Source organism: Papio anubis, chromosome 8, assembly GCF_008728515.1.
Source record: "Papio anubis isolate 15944 chromosome 8, Panubis1.0, whole genome shotgun sequence".
NCBI lineage: Eukaryota > Metazoa > Chordata > Mammalia > Primates > Cercopithecidae > Papio > Papio anubis.
This window is the reverse complement of record NC_044983.1, coordinates 14,019-34,329: the sequence shown is the minus strand read 5'-3', so window position 1 is coordinate 34,329 and position 20,311 is coordinate 14,019. Positions and strand designations below refer to the sequence as shown.

The following is a 20,311-nucleotide window of genomic DNA, read 5'->3' as shown; positions in this document are numbered from 1 at the left end:
AGGGAATTCAAGTCCTTAGACTCTGGCAAATGTAATTCTCTATAAGAGACTAGCGTTGAATTATTTACTAGCTGAACAAGGAGTCTGTGAAGTTATTAGTAAAACCTGCTGCACATATATTAACAAATCTGGACAAGTTGAGATTAACATTCAAAAGATCTATGAGCAAGTTACCTGGTTACATAATCAGGGCACTGACTCCCAACTATATCTGGTCAACTATCAAAAGTACCTTCCAAGTCTCACCTGGTTTTTACATCTCCTAGGACCTTTGATAGCTATCTTGTTACTATTCTTTGTCACTTCCTTGTTTAACCTCTTAGTAAAGTTTGCGTCTTCTGGATTACAAAACTTCCAGGTAAAGACAATGCTGGCAGAAGAATTCCAACCCATCCTGTCTACTGACCCAGATAATGAAAAAGTGTCCTGCCTCTGGGTCCCTTAGTTGAGTTACCCAGGGATTTTTACTCCTCCAGTGCTAGGCAGGGCCTATGCCCATAAGCTCAGCAGGCAACAGTGACAGAATACAGACCTCTGCCCTTCTACAGCACCCTTAAGATTAAGGAGGAATATGTAATCTCTGAGGAGAGGATGAGGTAGGAGGTGGAACTTCACTCCAGAGGCAGGGCTCAGACACTGGACCAGATTGAGGATTAGCTAAAACAAAGCCAGAGCAAAAGCAACTTTCCAGACATACCCACCAGCGTGCCATATCTATTTACCACGGCCATGGCAACACCTGGAGGTTACCTCCTTTTCCATGGCAATGACCTGATGACTCAAAACTTACTACCCCTTACCTAAAAAGTTCTGCATGAATCACTAATCTGATATCAAAGGAAATCTGGCTGTGCATGTGTGTGCTCTTACTATGGGTATCTGATACCTTGGCACCAACACAGAAACCCAGGGCTGGGAGCAGGGACACATGTGGCACAGGGGAAAATACACTGACTTCTGTCACAGCCCAAAAGAGCAGGGCCTTATGGTGGCATGTGGTAAATGGGGCAGGTGACACCAACGGATTTAATGTGATTTTAAGCTGTGAACTGTGGAGAACTTTTTCCTATAGAAATAGTCATTATTGTGAAAATTCTGATTTAAATATTTCACCCATAAAAATAGTTGAACCATTACTTGGCTTAAAATATTTGAGTTAGGCCGGGCGCGGTGGCTCAAGCCTGTAATCCCAGCACTTTGGGAGGCCGAGACGGGCGGATCACGAGGTCAGGAGATCGAGACCATCCTGGCTAACACGGCGAAACCCCGTCTCTACTAAAAAGTACAAAAAACTAGCCGGGCGAGGTGGCGAGCGCCTGTAGTCCCAGCTACTCGGGAGGCTGAGCCAGGAGAATGGCGTAAACCCGGGAGGTGGAGCTTGCAGTGAGCAGAGATCCGGCCACTGCACTCCAGCCTGGGTGACAGAGCGAGACTCCGTCTCAAAAAAAAAAAAAAAAAAAAAAAAAAAATTTGAGTTAAACATTTTTGTTCCCACCATGACTTTGTGGCTTTCATTGGACCAACCCACCATTAACAGTAACAAAACTTAAATGAAATACATGAAACAGGTGCTTTAAGGCATGAGGGTAGCCTGTTCACACAGGATTTTCTGAGGTAGAATTCATGAGAAAGGAGAGAGTCAATGATGTATCACACTGGTTTTTCTTAAGCACTTGAAAATTAGCATGAAGGGAACATAAAGCCCCAGAAGAAAGACAGCCTATCTAGGCTGAAAAAAAATAAGCAGAAATTTTTGTTTTGTGCAAAATAGTGAGGCTTCTGCTTCTGGGTAGGATGCAGTGAATAAAGATGAAACAAATATAGGAAAAAAAAAAAAAAACGGATTCATTTAAATTGTAAGCTTTAAAGGCCAGAGAGGAAGACATAAGATTCCAAAAGTAAAAGAGCCTTTGTTAGGAGAAGTAAGAATATTAAATATTTACACACAGAACAGAAAGGTTCTTAAAGAAAAAAAAGCCCATGGCAAGAAAAATCTCTGTTACGACACTTGTACCTGATTCTGGGAGATATTCATGCAAATTTAACCACAATTATCCAGCACTGCCAATTTTTATTTAAATAGATTCATTTGTAATTAGTTCTATTTTTGCAATGTTAAATTTTGTAATATATTGCCTATAGTTATCAATACTATATTATATACTTTAAAATTTGCTACAGGTTGTTATGTAAGTGGTTTTATCATAAAGAAAACAATGAAAAACGAGGGAAGCAACCTTTGGAGAGGATGAATGTGGCAAAGATGGTGGTGATGGCTTCATGGGCTTATCCTTATCTCTAAACTTATTAAGTTGTATACATTAAATAACAGCTTTTGTCAATTCACTTTGATAAAGTGGTTTAAAAACAAAAAGGTAAATTTCTGCACCATAAGACTGTACTTTTAAAGTGAGTCTTTCATAATCCATGTTTGATTTAATCATTACCATGTACATATATACCATTAATATAGTTAGGACATATAATTTTGTGTTCTACGTACATTAGTTCCATTGAATGTCACTGTCTTTTTATTTTGAGCCAGAGTCGCACTTCTTTGCCCAGGCTGGAGTGCAGTAGCATGATCTTGGCTCACTGTAACCTCCTCCTCCTGGGTTCAAGTGATTCTCCTGCCTCAGCCTCCTGAATAGCTAGGACTACAGGCATACACCATCATGCCCAACTAATTTTGTATTTTTAGTAGACATGGGGTTTCACCATGTTGGCCAGGCTGGTGTCGAACTCCTGACCTCAAGTGATCCATCCATATCAGCCTCCCAAAGTGCTGGGATTACAGGTGTGACCCACCATGCCTGTCCCCATTTTCTAACTGACCCAAATCTATGTGTTTAAAACTGATTTAAAAACATAGAATTTGGGCTGGGCACGGTGGCTCATGCCTGTAATCCCAGCACTTTCGGAGGCCGAGGCAGGCAGATCACAAGGTCAGGAGATTCAGACCATCCTGGCTAATACAGTGAAACCCCATCTCTACTAAAAATACAAAAAATTAGCCGGGTGTGGTGGCGGGTGCCTGTAGTCCCAGCTACTTGGGAGGCTGAGGTAGAAGAATGGTGTGAACCCAGGAGGTGGAGCTTGCAGTGAGCCGAGATCATGCCACTGCACTCCAGCCTGGGCGACAGAGCGAGACTGTTTAAAAAACAAACGAACAGAAAAAAAATAGGAGTTTAATCAACCTATTAGATTATTCAGCAACGACATTTAATGCTTGCATTTTTGACAGTACTAATTTAATCTTATTACTTCTTACACAATTCTGCATTCAATATTCCCAGGTTATTTCAGAATTGTACATTTCATCCCACATATTTTAAGTAGAAAGTCTGCTCAAACCCGTAATTTTTTTTCTCAAGCATGTGCTTGATGGCTTTATGTCTTGTCCCCCAGCTATACATCTCAATGGCTTTTTAGAGTTTTCTTCCCTGTCTTTTTTGACATGAAAGCTGCCTGAAGGTTCTTCTACTATCATGTCAAGATTGTTTTCTCAGTGGAAAAATGCTGGTATTGACTAAGGAATGAGTAATTTACTGAGGACTGCCCTCCATTCATGTCACTGAGCGTTCTACACCATGTGAATTCTGATCTATTATAGAAGTGCTGCTGTATTAAGAAAAGGATTTCTCATTGAATAATTTCTCTACTATGAATTTCTGGAATTGTGCAAGAGGCCTCATCCACCTAATAAAAATATTTTCACAAATTTCCTGTTTTTATCACTTATCTGATAATGAATTTTCTTGCAGACACCAAAACTGGTGCTTAGCTGAATGACAGTGCACAGCAATGACAGACGTATGGTTGCTCGCCTGTCGATTTTACTCATTTGTTTAAAGGATGGCATTTTCACATTGACGACAGGTACAGAATTTTTGTGATGTGATTTCTCCTGTTTGTTTAACAGTTAGAGCTTTGGATGAAGACTCCTCCACATTCCTTTGATCTATAGTTTCATTCTCTCCTAGTTTGTGCCATACAGCTTAAATACATATGGATTCTCCCTACTTTGGATTCATTTAGGTTGAGCAAAGTGGTGATTACAAATAAAGGCTTTTCCACACTGATTACAGACATAATGTTCCTGTAGTATGTCAGTCCTTGGGTGTATTTAGTGTTAACGCTATGGTTGATGACTCTTACATATTCATTACTTTTTTAGTGTGAGTTCTCTCATGTTGTCTAAGGTTAAAAAATTTACTAAAGGCTTTTCCACATAGAGGACATACATATGGTTTCTCTCCAGTGTGAACTCTTTTATGAAGTCTAAAGTTATAACTTCTATTGAAGGCTTTACCACATATATTGCATTCATATGGTTTCTCTCCCGTGTGAGTTCTCTCATGTCGTCTAAGGACAGAAGAGTGATTGAAGGCCTTTCCACATAGGTGGCATTCATATGGTTTTTCTCCAGTGTGAGTTCTCTCATGTCGTCTAAGGTCAGAAGATTCAGTGAAGGCTTTCCCACATACATGACACTCATATGGTTTCTCCCCAGTGTGAATTCTCTCATGTCGTTTAAGCACAGAAGATTCAGTGAAGGCTTTCCCACATAGATGACATCCATGTGGTTTCTCTCCATTGTGACTTCGCTCATGTTGTCTAAGGTGAGAACAATGAGAGAAGGCTTTTCCACATAGATGACATTCATATGGTTTCTCTCCATTGTGAGTTCTTTCATGTTGTCTAAGGTAAGAACATTTACTGAAAGCCTTCCCACATAGATGGCATCCATATGGTTTATCTCCTAAGTGAGTTCGCTCATGTTTTCTAAGGTCAGAGCAATGAGTGAAGGCTTTCCCACATAGATGGCATACCTGTGCTTTCTCTCTAGTGTGAATCATCTCATGTCGTCTAAGGTTAGAACTTTTACTGAAGGCTTTCCCACATAGATGACATCCATATGGCTTCTCTCCAGTGTGAGTTCTCTCATGTTTTCGAAGATCAGAGCAATGAGTAAAGGCTTTCCCACATAGATGACATCCGTGTGGTTTCTCTCCAGTGTGAATCATCTCATGTCGCCTAAGATTAGAATTTTTGCTGAAGGTTTTCCCACACACATGACATTCCAATGTTATCACTCTAGTGTGAGTCACATTGTGTGGTCTAAGGGCAGAGTTTTGGATAAAGGCATAATCAAATAGATGACCTTCATCTGATTTACATCTGGTGTGAATTTCGTTGTGTTGATTAAAGGATAACCAGTCACTGAACGTTTTCCCAAACTTTTTGCTTACAAAGTGTTTCTTTCTCATGTAAGTAATCACATTTTGAGTCAATGCAGTATGTTCAGTGAAATCTTCTCCTAAATCATTACATAGAAAAGGATCCTCTTGAGTATGAGATCTCTGGTTTTTGGAAGGAAATGAAAGACTATTAAAGGTTTATCCACACTCATTCATTCATTACTTCATTCATTTCTCTACATACTAATTCTAGAGTAATCATTCAGTAGTAGATTCCAGTTACAATTGTTCCTGTATCAGTTGTATAAACATAGTGCATTATCTAACTGCATGTAGAGAGTTTTTCTGTTGTAGCATCCCAACTGAAGAGCTATCTGACTAGTATTAAGACTTTATCCTGTTTGAAAGTTTCAGCACATAGTAAAATTTATACAATTGTCCTGTTATAAGGCCTCATGTTATGGTTTTGATTTGAAGTTAATGTCTTCACTACATCCAAACTAACTAAAACTCTGCTGGGAGGGCTTTAAGTACAGTCAGGTACCTGCACCAAATTCCAAAGTTGTTCAGTGTCCAAGTTTCTATATGGAAGAACAGGGTTCGCATCCATAAAGCTTACCTACCATTGTGCTGATGGTGGATGTGCCCTTCTGATAGGTATGTTGAATGAATGGTATCTCTTGATGTTTAATGTCACCTTCTCTACCTGAAATAAATTTTTTAAAAAAAGATGCTATACAGGCATTAGGGGAATAAAAATGTTAAATAGCTACAATGCCTATTTGAGTGTGTTTCAAATACACACAGACAGGGAAGGCATGTTAAATTAATGATACTTTAAGAAGAAGAGTATTATAGGAAATTGACTACTGACATTTTCAGCATATAAAAAAATAAAGAAGGCAAGTTAAGGAAGTAAAGGAAAGAAAAATTTTCAAAGAAGAGGACCATTATAAAGGGCTACTATGTAATAGTTTAACTCAAATAAGTACACAAATATCCCCTTTACAAAAGCCAAAGACAATGACAGAGATATACTTGAATAAAAATTGATACCTACAAAGTATAATGTCAATATCTGAGAAATGTTTCCCTCAGGCTTTTGCCTACATTTCAGAAACACTGCAAATTTAAGAAACCTTCCAGCTGGGCGTGGTAGCTCACGCCTGTAATCCCAGCACTCTGGGAGGCCGAGGTGGATGGATTTCCTGAGGTCAGGAGTTGGAGACCAGCCTGGCCAACATGTTGAAACCCTGTCTCTACTAAAAATAGAAAACAATTAGCTGGGCATGGTGGTGTACACCTGTAGTCCTAGCTACTCAGGAGGCTGAGGCAGGAGAATAACTTGAATCTGGGAGGCAGAGGTTGCAGTGAGCCGAGATCGTGCCACTGCACTCCAGTCTGGGTGACAGAACAAGATTCTGTCTTAAAAAAAGGACAAAAGAAATCTTCCTTTGGCAACTGTTGGGGCCTACTCACACACTGGCCATGTTTCTCCTCCTCCTATTGAGCACTGCTTCTTAGAGCTCACCTTGCAGTAAGCTTATTCCTTGTGTTGAAAGTTTCTCTACTTGCTGCAAATGAGAAAGCACAACTGATTTGCAGAGCTGTTTGCCTGTTTTTGGGAAAAAGATACATGGATTTTGAGTTCTGTGCTGACAAATGTACAAGGTTATCAGGTACAGGGTAGGCTACTGGGAAGGATAAGTTAGCCACTGAAGGTCAGCCTGGGAAGATTACCTTGAAGACAACACTGACAGTCCTTTATGAGCAAAAGGAAAACTCTTGAACTTGTTCCCAGACATAAAAGACCAATAATTGCTGATGGTCATGCCTCACTTCAAATACTGACTGCAGAATCCTCAGTATTTTCACTCAGTATTGCAGTGAAAATCCTCAGTATTTTCACTGTATTTTCTCACAGTGAGAAATTACAAGTTGTCATAGTGTTTGACATTATATTAAAAAATAATGCAATAAATACTAGCTCCACCAGAACAATCTAGGTTCTGTGCAGAACAGTCCCTATGATAGAACAATTACTTTAAAGAAATCAATACATTTATTTATGCATTCAAAAGCAGTGAATCTTCATAACTTTTCTGAGTTTGGGAGATTGAAGAGCAAGAAGGATGTGAAATTGTGGTCAAAAAGATGACATTCTAGAGAGAGGACAAATCAATATAAGTGAAAAGGAAATAAATGGCTGTCAGGTAATTGTGAGAGTTATGAAAGGATCAAGGCAGAGGTTGAAGTGACAGATGAGAAAGCTGTTCTAGAAACATGTAGAATGAATGAATGAATCAGTGAAAAACAGGTGAATGAATGAATACATATATACATACATACATAATAAATATAAAGAGACTCACCAATAGAGACCAGATGACTGATGTTCTCCAACATCACATCTTGAAACAGCTTTCTCTGGGATGTGTCCAGCAGGGCCCACTCTTCCCGAGTGAAGTCTACAACTATATCCTCGAAGGTCATGGAATCCTAAAACATTATGGACATTCTACTGCAAACAGGGCTATCTCTGCCAATGTTCAGTGGAGCAAGATAAAGTGACTGTCCTAAGGAAGTGTGGGTGGTATGAAAGAAAACTCAAACAGTGTTTGGGGTTCCTGTCACATCCCTTTAAATCTGAACTGGGAATCTGGCTTTCAGATACACTAAAGACATAAAACTTCACATAGAGAAATATCACATGATATAACCTGAAGATTTCCCAATAGACTTCTAAGTATAACTTCCAGATACTAATTATGAAATCTTGACTTGTAAATTTAGAACTAAAATTGTCCTCTTCACCACCTTCAAGAAAATCCATAAGCCAGGCGCGGTGGCTCACGCCTGTAATCCCAGCACTTTGGGAGGTGGAGGCGGGTGGATCACGAGGTCAGGAGATCGAGACCATCCTGGCTAACATGGTGAAACCCCGTCTCTACTAAAAATACAAAAAATCAGCTGGGTGAGGTGGTGGGCGCCTGTAGTCCCAGCTACTCAGGAGGCTGAGCCAGGAGAATGGCGTGAACCCGGGAGGCGGAGGTTGCCGTGAGCCGAGATCGCACCACTGCACTCCAGCCTGGGTGACAGAGCGAGACTCCGTCTCAAAAAAAAAAAAAAAAAAAAAAAAAAAGAAAATCCATAGACTCACTACAAGGGAGGCAGTATCCACAATTTGTCACATTTTAATCAATACTTTAATTAGATATTCCACTACAGCACCTCAGTGTCCTCATGAATAAAGACCTGTTATGAGTTCAAAAAGATCCAGTGAGATAGTATGTAAAGTGGTTCCTATCTATCATTTTTTAGATACAAGCCACAAATACATTATTCATGAAATGACTGAGAACACTCAGTTGAGTGAACAACTTTCATACAGAACTTAGTAGCAGCAGATGCAGCCTCTTATCTCTACACAACTCAGGTATTCACTGTTAATGGATAAGGATGAATGGCTCAGCAGCACAAGCCAGGGGCTCTAAGACTTCAGTACGGAAAGATGGTCTCATCCTGCCACTTCCCATGGTCTGAGGACTTCCTTTCTCAGTTTTATCTGGGACCTCCAAACACCAGGTGATATCGTTTGGCTCTGCAACCCCACCCAAATCTCATCTTGAATTGTAAGCCCCACATGTTGGGGGAGGGGCCTGGTGGGAGGTGATTGAATAATGGGGGTGAACTTCCCCTTGCTGTTCTCATGCTAGTAAGATCTCAGAAGATCTGCTGATTTAACAGTGTGTGGCATTTTCTGATTTGGTATCTCTCTCCTGCTGCCTTATGAAGAAGGTGCTTGCTTCCCCTTCCGCCATGATTGTAAGTTTCTGGAGGCCTCCCAGTCATGCTTCCTGTTAAGCCTGCAGAACTGTCAGTCAGTTAAACTTCTTTTCTTCATGAATTACCCACTTTCAGGTAGTTCTTTATAGTGGTGTGAAAACCGACTATTATGCACCAGGTACGATTCTCTTTTGTTTCTTCATGTTGTCTCTAGATTTAGGGGTTAAAAAAATCCTTTGATTATCCTGGTCTCTCCACTTCAAAAATTTCCTCAGAGTTTTAAATTTACTCTGTTTCCTATACTCCATCACTTAATGCACAACCAAAATTAAAGAAACAACACTTCAGTTGCTTCCAGTTATCAAATTTGATCAGAGGTTCATTTGGGGACAAGGGTAATAAGAATTTTAATTTTGTTTTCTAAGTTTTCAAAAGCACACATTTATTCTCTCAAGACATTAAGATTTTTAGAAAGGAAAAATAAATGAATAATTCCTCATTGTCTCCTCTGTCCTAATCCTATCTGCTTTCCCTTCATGTTAAACAGCCCTCCCCTAACACCTGAAACACTAGACTAACTGAGCTTGCCTGGGAAAACATCTGCCTTTGTAAGGGCTATAATCTTCTGCTCTCACTTATTTTCACTGCCTATCCGCATATACTCCCAAGCCCACTCCTGCCAATAACATGGGTAATGAGTGAATTTATTTCCCCAACAAGGCCATGAGAGGCTGGTAATGAATGAATGATTTCCCCGAGACTGGACGAGAGAAACAAAATCCTCTCACATCTTTTCTGAGAATACGCAGCCTTAGTAGAGGCTGGAATGAGTGTACTGTTGAAAGGAGATTACTTCTTGATGACTCTTTGAGCCAATGTAACCATTCCAAGCCCTGGGAAATCTTAATTGGAGCTTGGATCCTTGAATGCACTTAGAACATCTATGTTAATAGGATGAATCTGCCCTTAGGCTGGTAGCAGGGGTACAAATTTCAGTAGAAAGAAGAATTTCCCACTCACCAGTGATGGCATTGTACTAGCTCAGCCACCAAATGTATTCCTCTGGGTTTTCACTCACACCATCCAAGCACTAAGAAGACAATTCTGAGAAAAACAAAAAACAAAACAAAATATAACAAAAAAACCATGACACTCCAGTTTTGCTTCTAACATCTGTCCCAAAGCCATTAGCTCCAGTCCAACCAACAAGCACATGCAGTGGGTGGGGGATGGGTTGGGTTGGTGGTTCTCCTCTTCCAGGGTCAGAAGAAGAGAATGACTATTGTTGCTAATAAACATATAAATATTTTGATTTTAGACCTAGAAATGTGAAAATCATGGAGTTTCATATGCTACCTAGCCCATGGAATTCTGAAATGTTCAATTCCCTCTATGATTCCAAATTCTAAGAATCCCTGAATCATGCAGATACGGTCTCCACCTACAGATAAATCCTGGAATTTCTCAGATTTAATTATTCTTGGTTTGTGTGCTTGCAGGCTTTCTCCGCGCATCTCAGCCCTCATGAGCCTCCTTCCATTCCTTCTCCCTTCCGCTGGTCCTCTGTATACACTTCTACTGAATGATTCTGTCTCTTCCACGTGAGGCTTCTAGAAATACCACTCCCTGAAGTCTGACCTTTAGATAAATTCAGCATGAATTTATCTACCAAGCAGCTTCAAATTTCATTTTATGATGGTGGATACCTTAAAAGACACACTTTACAAGTGACATACCTTTATAAGAAATGCTAAAGGGAGTTCCTCAAGTTGAAATGAAAGGACACTAACAACATGAATATATGAACATGTATGTGACATTGTTATTTATAAGAAATAGTTTGGTTTTCATCCCCAGTTCCTGGCACACAGCCCCCCAAATGCTTGTGATTTCCTAAGTAATAAAGTTGCTAGGAGAAGCTTTTGTTCTTTTTGGTCCTTGACCCTGGTTCCCAATACAGAGCTCGTAATGCATTGGAACTTCATGGGTGATAGGAGTGTCTTTTGTTCTAACAAAACAATTATTATTGGGCTATAGGATAGGGGGTGATTACCTGAAAGACCAAGACATGATTATAAGCTTGGAACATACAGTCCCACCCCCTATCCTCTGGTAAAGGGCAGAGGCTGGAGATCGAGTTGATAACAATTATGCCTACTAGATGAACACTTTGCAAAAATCCCTAAATGATGGGATTCAAAGAGCTTCTGGATGAGTGAAGAGCCATCCACATGCTGAAAGAATGGTACATCCCAACTGCTTGGAGACAGACGTCCTGAAACTAAGCCCCTTCCAAAACTTGCTGTATGTAACTCTTTAGCTGGCTGTTCATTTGTAGTATTTAAAATGCCCTTTGTAATAAATCAGCTAAGTAAACTGTTTTCCTGGGTTCTGTGAGCTACTAAACCCTAGCAAATCTAACATAAAAAGGAGTTCTTGCCGGGCATGGTGGCTCATGCCTGTAATCCCAGCACTTTGGGAGGCCAAGGCGGGAGGATCACCTGAGGTCAGAAGTTCAAAACCAGCCTGGCCAACATGGTGAAGCCCCCTCTCTACTAAAAATATGAAAGTTAGCTGGGCGTGGTGGCAGGCACCTGTAATCCCAGCTATTTGGGAAGCTGAGGTATGGGGATCGCTTGAAACTGGAAGGTGGAGGGTGCAATGAGCTGAGATCATACCACTGCACTCCAGTCTGGGTGACAGAGCAAGACTCTGCCTTGCGGGGGGTGCGGGGAAGGAGTTCTTAGGAACCTCTAATTTTTAGCAAAGTCAGACAGAGGTTCTTCACTTTTTAAAAGATTATTTTTCTTTTTGCTCTTCTGATTGAATAATTTCAAATAACCAGTCTTTGAGTTCACTGGTTATTCCTTCTGCTTGATCAAGTCAGCTCTTGAAACCCTGTATTGATCTAGTTCAGTTACTGTGTTCTTCAGCCCCAGAATCTACATTTGTTTTATTATGGTTTCTCTTTGTTGATATTCTCATGTTGTTCATGTATTCTTTTCCAGATTTTACTTGTCTATCAGTGTTGTCTCACAGCTCATTGAGCTCCTTTAAGGCAATTTATCTTTAATTCTTATCAGGAAATTCAGAAACCTCCATTTCTTTTTCTTTTTTTTTTAGCGGAGTTTCACTCTTGTTGTCCAGGCTGTAGTGCAATAGCACAAAACCAGCTCACTGCAACCTCCATCTCCTGGGTTCAAGCAATTCTCCTGCTTCAGCCTCCTGAGTAGCTGGGATTACAGGTGCCCATCACCATGCCCAGCTAATTTTTTTTTTCTTGTATTTTTAGTGGAGCTGGGGTTTCACCATGTTGGCAAAGCTGATTTTGAACTCCTGGCCTCAAGTGATCTGCCTACCTCATCCTCCCAAAGTGCTTTGATTACAAGTGTGCACTGCACCCAGCCAAAAACCTGTATTTCTTTATGGTCAATTATTGTAGATTTATTTTGTTCCTTCAGTAGGGTCACAGCTCCTTGATTTTTCAAGGTTGTGCAATATCTCCCAGTCTCACAGAGCTGTGCCAGTTGCCATAAGATGCCCTGTATTTCTCCTTAGAGCTGTGCTCTGATAGCCTGGGACACTAAATGCATACTTCATTACTCTCCTTTCCTCCACTAGTCTCACATATTCTCCTGGGGGAGAAGTCTAAGGGGTCTGTGCCTTCTACCAGTCTCACAGAACCATGGGGGTCACCATAAACCTCCATACAAGCCTCCTCAAAATTCTCTACCTTGGCTTAGGAGTATGGGAGTCACAGTGCAGACAATGGAGGTATAAGAAAGACATCCAAGACCCCTGTGAGCTTCTAAATCTCTACAGGTATCAGTAAAGGTGGGTGCTAGACTGTGAGGCATGCCCATCCTCATGGGCAATCTCAGGATTCTCTAAGCCCTCCAAGGAGCCCAGCAATGGCTTATGTGGGCCTGGGCCACCCCTGCCAGCAGGGAGTAGTACTAAGGATGAGATCCACCAATGGCCACAGCTGAGTTATGCCAAATGAGATGTCCAGACCTCACAGTGCCTAGGAGGACAGATGGCAGAAGCTCAGCCAGGCCACGGAGAGTAAAACAGTGCTAGGGGCTTAATGTATGTTTTTAGAGGGTCTGCCACATGTCGAGTTTGGATCTGGAGTCCAGCCGATAATCCTAGCAAAAATTAAACACCAAATATGATATTCAAAAAAGTATATGTGGCTAAAAACATATGTTGGAAATACACATAACTAGGAACATCTAGATTCAAAGAGAAATTGCTAATTCCATAAATATGATAGAGGAATTTAATAACAAGATCACACTTACATAAATAATAAATATAAACTCTGTATTTTTCTGAGTTCTAAAGACTTTGTTTTTTCCATCTCAGTACACTAGTGGGTATATGTCACCAGTAAAATCAAAGGAGTATTCCAATTACATTCATGATATTAGTAAGTGTGATAAATAAAAGTAGCCAGAACCATAGAATTGGGGCTACAGCTATGATCTTCAAGGAACGTAAAACTTTAAAAACACTCATAAACCAAGATAAAGACAAATAAAACAGGAGTTAGTTACTTGACTTCCCAAATTGTTACAAATGCAGTACATATTAATAAAAGTTAAAAAGTTAAAAGAATTTAATAAATAATAAAATAATGTAATGAATGAACAGATTTGACAGAAATCAATTAAAAAGTTTTGAGAGCAAGATCACGAAACTGAAAAGACCCATGGTGGAAAGAAAAAACACAGGTAAATAAAAGAGACTGTATTTATTTAAAAGTAGTAATTTAAAATCTAAGAAATCAGAACAATTGTATTCTAACATGAATATATGATACATTGATTAATTTCCATGAAAATAGAGTTAAAACTTTCCCTCAGTAATCAGCAGAAAAATATGACAGCTAATTTTAATATTTAAGTTATACATCAGAGTTTAACTGTAAAAGTGACTTGTGAGAGTTATCACATGTCAAATCACTTCTACCTCCTTTGTAATGTAAATGCTTTTGAAGGAGAAAAATAAGCCTGTCCTCATTAGTTTATTATGCTAATCAAAATGAACATAAATGCAACAATAACTGGAATTTTAACCAACAATTTTCATTAATTATATTTGCAAAAATCATTAATACACTTTTAGCCATTTGGCTATTTATTTTGGTCACCTGGCCATCACTGGTATGGTTAAATAATGCCACAGCATTGTAAAGTGGAGTTAATTGCAATAATAAAAGGATAATTCCATACTAGAAAACGTATTACTTTCACATAGTAATTTTAAAGATTAAAAACAATCACATCAACCAACGTTTGAAAAAACATTTTCAAATAATTTAAATCTTTAAAAATAATTTAAAATCTTTAAAAATCATATCAAATTGTGGGGACTAATTATTCTTAATCAATAAAATCTCAACTATATATTCAAGAGTTAACAAAAGGACCATTTCCACTAAAGGTAAGGCTGGAATAAGGAGGCTGGCTGGGGCTGATGCCATTCACCACTGCACATGATGCCTGAGGTGGGACCAAAACAAGAGGGAAAAGGAGAGGGACTACAAAAATGGAGTCAAAGACATGAAACTGTAGTTATTCTCAGATGATGTGACTGTAAACTTGAAAAAGTAGAATCAATTCTAATTATCAATACTAATAAGAACATTTAAAAAGTGGGCAAAACTATTCTGAATATGCTGAAATCAGTATTTCCTGTTTAGTAACATTAATCTTTAAACAAAGCAAACACACAAATTCAGTCTCTATTTACAATAGCAAAATATTATGAGGAACATTTGAAATAAATTTGTAGGCCCATGTAAAGAAATTTTAAAACTTAATGAGGACATTAAAATGACATGAATAAAGCCTGAAAATAATATTATTAGATTGGAGGACACAGTGACATAAAACCCCAGTGACTGCAGACTCAAGGCAACCTAGACTTAAAAGTCACATGTAGTCTTTCACATGTAAAAAATGAGAATTAGTCTAAAAGCCAATTTTGTCTAAATTTTGATTTTTGATGAGGATATAGTCAAAATAGTTGTGAAAAGAAAAAAGATGTCAAATTTCATGTAAATCTATGTTATTTGGAAATTTAAAATAAGTCATATAAATATTCATAATATTAAACAATATCATAAGTGGACTCAATAAAACATAATATTTTATCATATAAAATAGGTCCTGCCTTCCTGAGGAAAACATAAAATCAAAGGCATGAAGGAAGTATTTTGGTTTCGCTGCAGAAACATAATAAGACACCTAAGTGTGTATTTGTGTGTGTGTACATACAATTAAACTACAAAATATAAAATAGCATCTAAAATACATCAAAAATGAGTCGCGGCACAAAAATTCATTTTACACATACATCTATAAAATAATAAAATGTATTCAGCCTCACAATTACTTTGAACTGGAAATAATAATGAACTGTCATTTTATCCAAATCTACAAAAAACATACATACAGTATCAAGTTCTGGTTAAAGTAGTAGATGAACTTTATGTGGTAGTTAAGAGTATCTACACAGTTTGTGGGCTGCATCTTGCTATCATATATTACAATATAAAACGTACCATTTATTTACTCTGCGATCAAACCCCCAAGTTACCCCAAGTGGAGGAACCCTCAGATATCTGCAGATAAGTCAGTGTGCTAGTAAGCAGCATTCTTTACAAATCTATGAACATCAAGGTCTCCTTGGAACAGACGTGCTGTGAACAATTTCTAAAATACCCTCCTGTTAGACACTTAGGTTGATTCCATTCTTAAAGCAATTACTGAATAAACACACTCCATCGTGTGGATGAAATGCTACCTTAATTTGTCATAGCTATCATTTTCTAAACTCTTCCTTCTAATCCAAATCATTAATATTTTGTGGCTAGATCAATACTGATTCATTGTTTTAAGCTTCAAATGCATTATACAATTGGGCAGAACAAATTTCCTCTCATTAATCTTCTTTTCCAGGATTTGTCAGGTATTCCCAGCATTAATTCACTACTAATATGCACAGTGTTTCTAATCACGGTCAACAAGATCTGACAGTGCATCATCCCTAAACGATCCATACTTGCCTCACTGACATTATGTGGCCCACTTCCACACCATGTCTGGGTGTGAAGGCTTTCCTATATGATCCTCCGAATGGAACCTCACAAGTTCGAAATCACTGGGTCACAGTGTGATGCTGTGAAGATGGGATGAAGTTAAGGGAAGGCTATGGGTGAGTTAGGAAATGTGTTAGGCAGGGTCAGAGACTACGAAATCCTAAAAACAACATTTAAGGAGGGAGATGACAAAACAATCAATGAATAATATGACTTTTTCCAATGAAAGTGTCATATCTAATTGTTCTCCATTTTTCTTCTCTGAGCTTCTTTCTAAGGCAAGATGTGTCTTGAGAAGTCCCTGCTGAATGTTAGGAACATGCATTTCAGGACATCCCATCGACATACCCTCTTTCTTTACCACAACCACATATATGGGGGCATAACTCAACATGTGAAAAAGACAATCTTCTGCTTTTCACTGAACCTCCAGGAATTCGGGACACTAAACTTCCACCTGGAGACCAACAGGTGAGTTTTTCTGCCCCTTCCTTCATAACACCCTTCTTCCCTAGTAAAGTCCACACACATCCTTACATGGCAGCTGTGGGTATATGAACTGGTCTGACTTCTTAGTCACAGAGCCCGAAGCCCTTAAGCAATTCGCTGAGCACAGTGTCATGGGTGTGAATGGGCAATGCTTTTTCTTTCTCTGGTTCCTGCTGAAGTCTCTGCTAGTACCTGCTGAGCACAGGGTCATGGGTGAGAATGGCCAATGCTTTTTCTTTCTCCAGTTCCCAGGCTCTCTCTCACTTCTGGATCCTGAATACCCAACGGCTGTTCTTTCACCTCCGTTTTCCTTCCCGAACCAACAGTTCTCCTCATTGAAAGACACCTTTGTTCTGTGTTACTTTTTGTGTCTTTGTTTTTCCCTATCCACTGCCTTATGTCACTACGTATGTGTATGTCTTGGGGCAGGTGGAAAGGTGAACAGAAGCCAGTAGAGAGTAACCAGCACCAGCTTCACAGGAATGACATGATCTGGATGCGATAGTGCCAGTTTTCCCTTAACATCCCTGCCCCCTAAAGATTTGAGATCAAATTTCACACTCTTAAGTAACAGCAATTTGTCTTTCACGGTTTTAATCATATTGATTAAAAGCATTTGTCTTTTCCAGAACATCACATTAAGTCATCCAAAAATATAAAAAGTAAAAAGATGTAATTATTGGCAATGAAAAACATAAAAGGTGAGCTGTCGAAATATCTTTGAGCAATTTATTCATTATGAACACATGGAATCTGTTGGAACAAAGTTCTAGGACAATTCAGCCCATCCTTCAATAATTGCAGAAAACAGCACAAAGAAAACTTGATACTTATACTTAGTTGGAAATTTTATCCTACAGTCATTAAATACAGAGATCATATAAAGGAATAGAGGAAGATGTTGAAAACTAAACTAACTCAAATCATCAATATTCTTACGAAGTGCACACTGAATTAATGTAAAAGTATTTACTAAACAAAAACTATTTTCAATACATAATTAAGACTGAAAAGTATTGAGGCCTCATAAACTGAACCTGACACAACAAATTTAAAAGGGAAACTAATTTGGAAATCAGAAAACCATCTAAGGAATTTGGGAATTAGGCTTCTGTTGCCCCGTCTGCTACTGACGGTCAGGGCCCCCTCATTGTATTCTGTCCTCCACATCTCTGCTGATTCCCGTTTTGTATATTTCCATTTACCTCACTACTACTTGCTCAGGTCACTCTCCTTCATTCTCAGTGTTTGTTCAAATTCCTCACACCCATCCACTTCCCATCTAAATTCTCCCCTTTTGTCCCTCGCTGGCCCTACCTCCCTCTTCTCTTGTTTTCTCCTCACTCTCCTGCCCCACCTCGACATCCACAGCGATACAGTGAAGAAGCCCCTGCCAAGGAGGAGCCCACTTCTCAGTGGGACACCGCGAAGGTCACCGCTAGTGGGAGGTGACTGTGCAGAAGGACGCGGGCTGTCACAGGATTGGGCAGGTCCCTTACCCCAGTCCCGGACTCAGCGTCCTGCCTGAAGCGGTCACCCCGAAGCGGGGGGTTTGCGGAGACGTAGGGCCTGGCGGAGGGAAGGATGGGGAGGCATCTCAGGGAGGACTGGCGTCTGCCAAATCCCAGGGCTGCCCTGAGCGGCCAAGGGGGCAAGGGTGGGGACGACGGGAGACAAGCCACGTGCCGAATGGGGACCTGACGCGGCGCGCGATAGGATGGGCGGACGGTGAAGAGAACTAGGGTCGAAGGGCCGGACGGGGGCGACCTCAGTGACGGAACCGGACACAGACGCAGATCTGGCAGCTGAGCGACAGGCTTCGGAGCATTTCAGGGCGTCGCGGGGCTCCCCGCCGACAGTGGGGCTGTTGCCGAGCCTGTGATGTCCGCGGAGACCCACAGACCCCGGGTATGGAGGATGGCGCAGGAAGGGGACTGCGTGGGCTGGGTTTGGCCACAAAAAGCGGAGGGCACTCACCCAGCGGACCTTGGCTCCGGAGAATCCGTTTCCGGGTCAACAAAACATGTCGCGCGAAGGGCGGGGCCGGTACGTGCTGGGCGGGAAGGGGTGAGGCAGACAGAAAGGTGGGGCCGGGCCGGGCGGGGTCTCGGGCAGGGGCAGGGCGCATTCTGAGCTCCCGCCCCCGCCGCGTGCGTTTCCGACCCTGCCAGTTTTTCCCCTGGGCTGAAAGCGCGTGTCTGCGTCCGGTTCTGTTTGAGTGCGTTCGTGCACCGCGGGGGCGCGCTGCTTCCAACTTCCTGTTAGGTAAGAGGCGCGTGAGCCTCATGTGCCGGGGGCGGTGCTGCTGCCTAGTCGGCGCGCGGCGGGGACGCGAGTCCGTACGTGCCGGCGGGAGCGAGAGGCGGGTGGGGACCCTTGCGATCCCGCGCACCCGCCCTCTGGCAGCAGCTGCCCGCCCCAATATCGGTGTGACGCGCGCTCGGGCTCCGCGTTAGCGTGGAGTCAGAGGCGTAGCAGCCGTCGGGCCCAGGGCCGGAGGGGCCTGGACCGGGCAGGGTCCTGTTCTGATTACACTGCGCCGGCGGTTGCTCCAAGACGGGTTCATTATGTCTTATTTTCAACCTTGTCCTGCAATCAAGATCTGAGAGATGATTTATAAATTCGGTACCTTTGGGACAGGCGCGGATGATCTGCCATAATTTGCTTCCGTTATTAATTTCTAAATGTATTGTAATACCACTATCTAAAAGTATTTTTTATTTGAAATATATTTTTATATATATACATGCATATATTTATTTCTGAATCTTGTTTCCAGTACATATAATGAGGCTTGTAAAGTGGATACTGTTCAGGAGATAGGTGGATTTTGCTTTTAAGTAGTAAAGACTTAATTGGTGACTATTACTGGGGCTATTTAATAAGGATGTCTTTTTTTTTTTTTTAATGAACATTAAAAACAGTAAGATTGGATTTCTGGATTTCATTAGCTTGATTTATATCTTAATTTGTGAAAAATGTAAGTTAACTCATTTTTATTTCCTTTGGAGATTCTGAAGTTTGTGCTACCGATGATTATTTCCAAAAAAGGCACACTTCTGGTTTTCCCAGAACTAATGCTAGCTTTTCCATCTTTTGAGTTTACTTGGTATTAATGTTTGACCTCAAATCATGTTACATTTTGAAAGAAAACTTTCTCTTAGCCAGTGGAACATAAACCACCCTGGAGTTCATATAAAGGAGGGGTCCAAATGCCTCTGACAGTGTCATGTGTTAAAACTCATGACCAAACCCAAGGTCACATAGCTTTCTTTCTGTGTTTTATTCTAGAATTTGTATAGTTTTGTCACTGGAAAAGGGATCTTGTCCCAGACCCCAAGAATGTGTTTTTGGATCTCGCATTGGAAAGAATTTATGGCGAATCACAGAGTATAGTGAAGTTAAGGTAGTTTATTAGCGACTACTCAGCTACATAGCAGGGCGTCCTCAGAAAGTAAGAGGAGGAATGCACCTGTTTTAAAAAAATTAATTTTTGAGACGGAGTTTCACTCCTGTCACAATGGCATGATCTCGGCTCACTGCAGCCTCTGCTTCCTCGGTTCAAGGTTTCTCCTGCCTCAGCCTCCCAAGTAGCTGGGATTACAGGCGCGTGCCAACACGTCCGGCTAATTTTTTGTATTTTTGGTAGAAACTGGGTTTCACCATGTTGGTTAGGCTGGTCTGGAACTCCTGGTCTCAAGTGATCTTCCCGCCTCAGCCTCCCAAA

General features: G+C 40.7%; 2 protein-coding genes and 1 pseudogene across 13 annotated transcripts in view; all 3 read right to left on the bottom strand.

Annotated features, from left to right (window-relative positions):
- The window catches only part of ZNF596 (zinc finger protein 596), a 30,596-nt gene extending 11,818 nt beyond the window's left edge, over positions 1-18,778 (bottom strand). The window contains exons 1-7 of one of the 11 annotated variants that reach the window (XM_031669324.1): positions 18,562-18,654; positions 10,008-10,091; positions 9,117-9,197; positions 7,574-7,700; positions 6,733-6,816; positions 5,825-5,907; positions 3,230-5,363 (exon numbers count right to left, since the gene is read on the bottom strand). In XM_031669324.1, the coding sequence (XP_031525184.1) occupies positions 4,155-5,363; positions 5,825-5,907; positions 6,733-6,816; positions 7,574-7,700; positions 9,117-9,197; positions 10,008-10,019 (1,596 nt within the window). In that variant the 5' untranslated portion in view covers positions 10,020-10,091; positions 18,562-18,654 and the 3' untranslated portion in view covers positions 3,230-4,154. Of the gene's footprint in view, positions 1-3,229; positions 5,364-5,820; positions 6,419-6,680; positions 7,432-7,573; positions 7,701-9,116; positions 9,198-10,007; positions 11,498-18,561 lie in introns of those variants that run through there. The other 10 variants (XM_031669332.1, XM_031669326.1, XM_031669328.1 and 7 more) reach the window with 10 other exon arrangements.
- On the bottom strand, positions 17,300-18,322 carry LOC116276316 (annotated as a pseudogene). Its single transcript, XR_004185718.1, has one exon. The product of XR_004185718.1 is annotated as an uncharacterized LOC116276316 (transcript).
- On the bottom strand, positions 17,300-18,889 carry LOC116276315. Its single transcript, XM_031669333.1, has one exon. It carries the CDS (start codon positions 18,869-18,871, stop codon positions 18,353-18,355), a length of 519 nt encoding a protein of 172 aa, XP_031525193.1. The 5' UTR covers positions 18,872-18,889; the 3' UTR covers positions 17,300-18,352.
- Positions 18,890-20,311: the final 1,422 nt, after the last annotated feature.

Excerpts from the sequence above, each read along its gene's own strand:
- LOC116276315 (XM_031669333.1), bottom strand. The coding sequence starts at position 18,871 with ATGAGGCTCACGCGCCTCTTACCTAACAGGAAGTTGGAAGCAGCGCGC.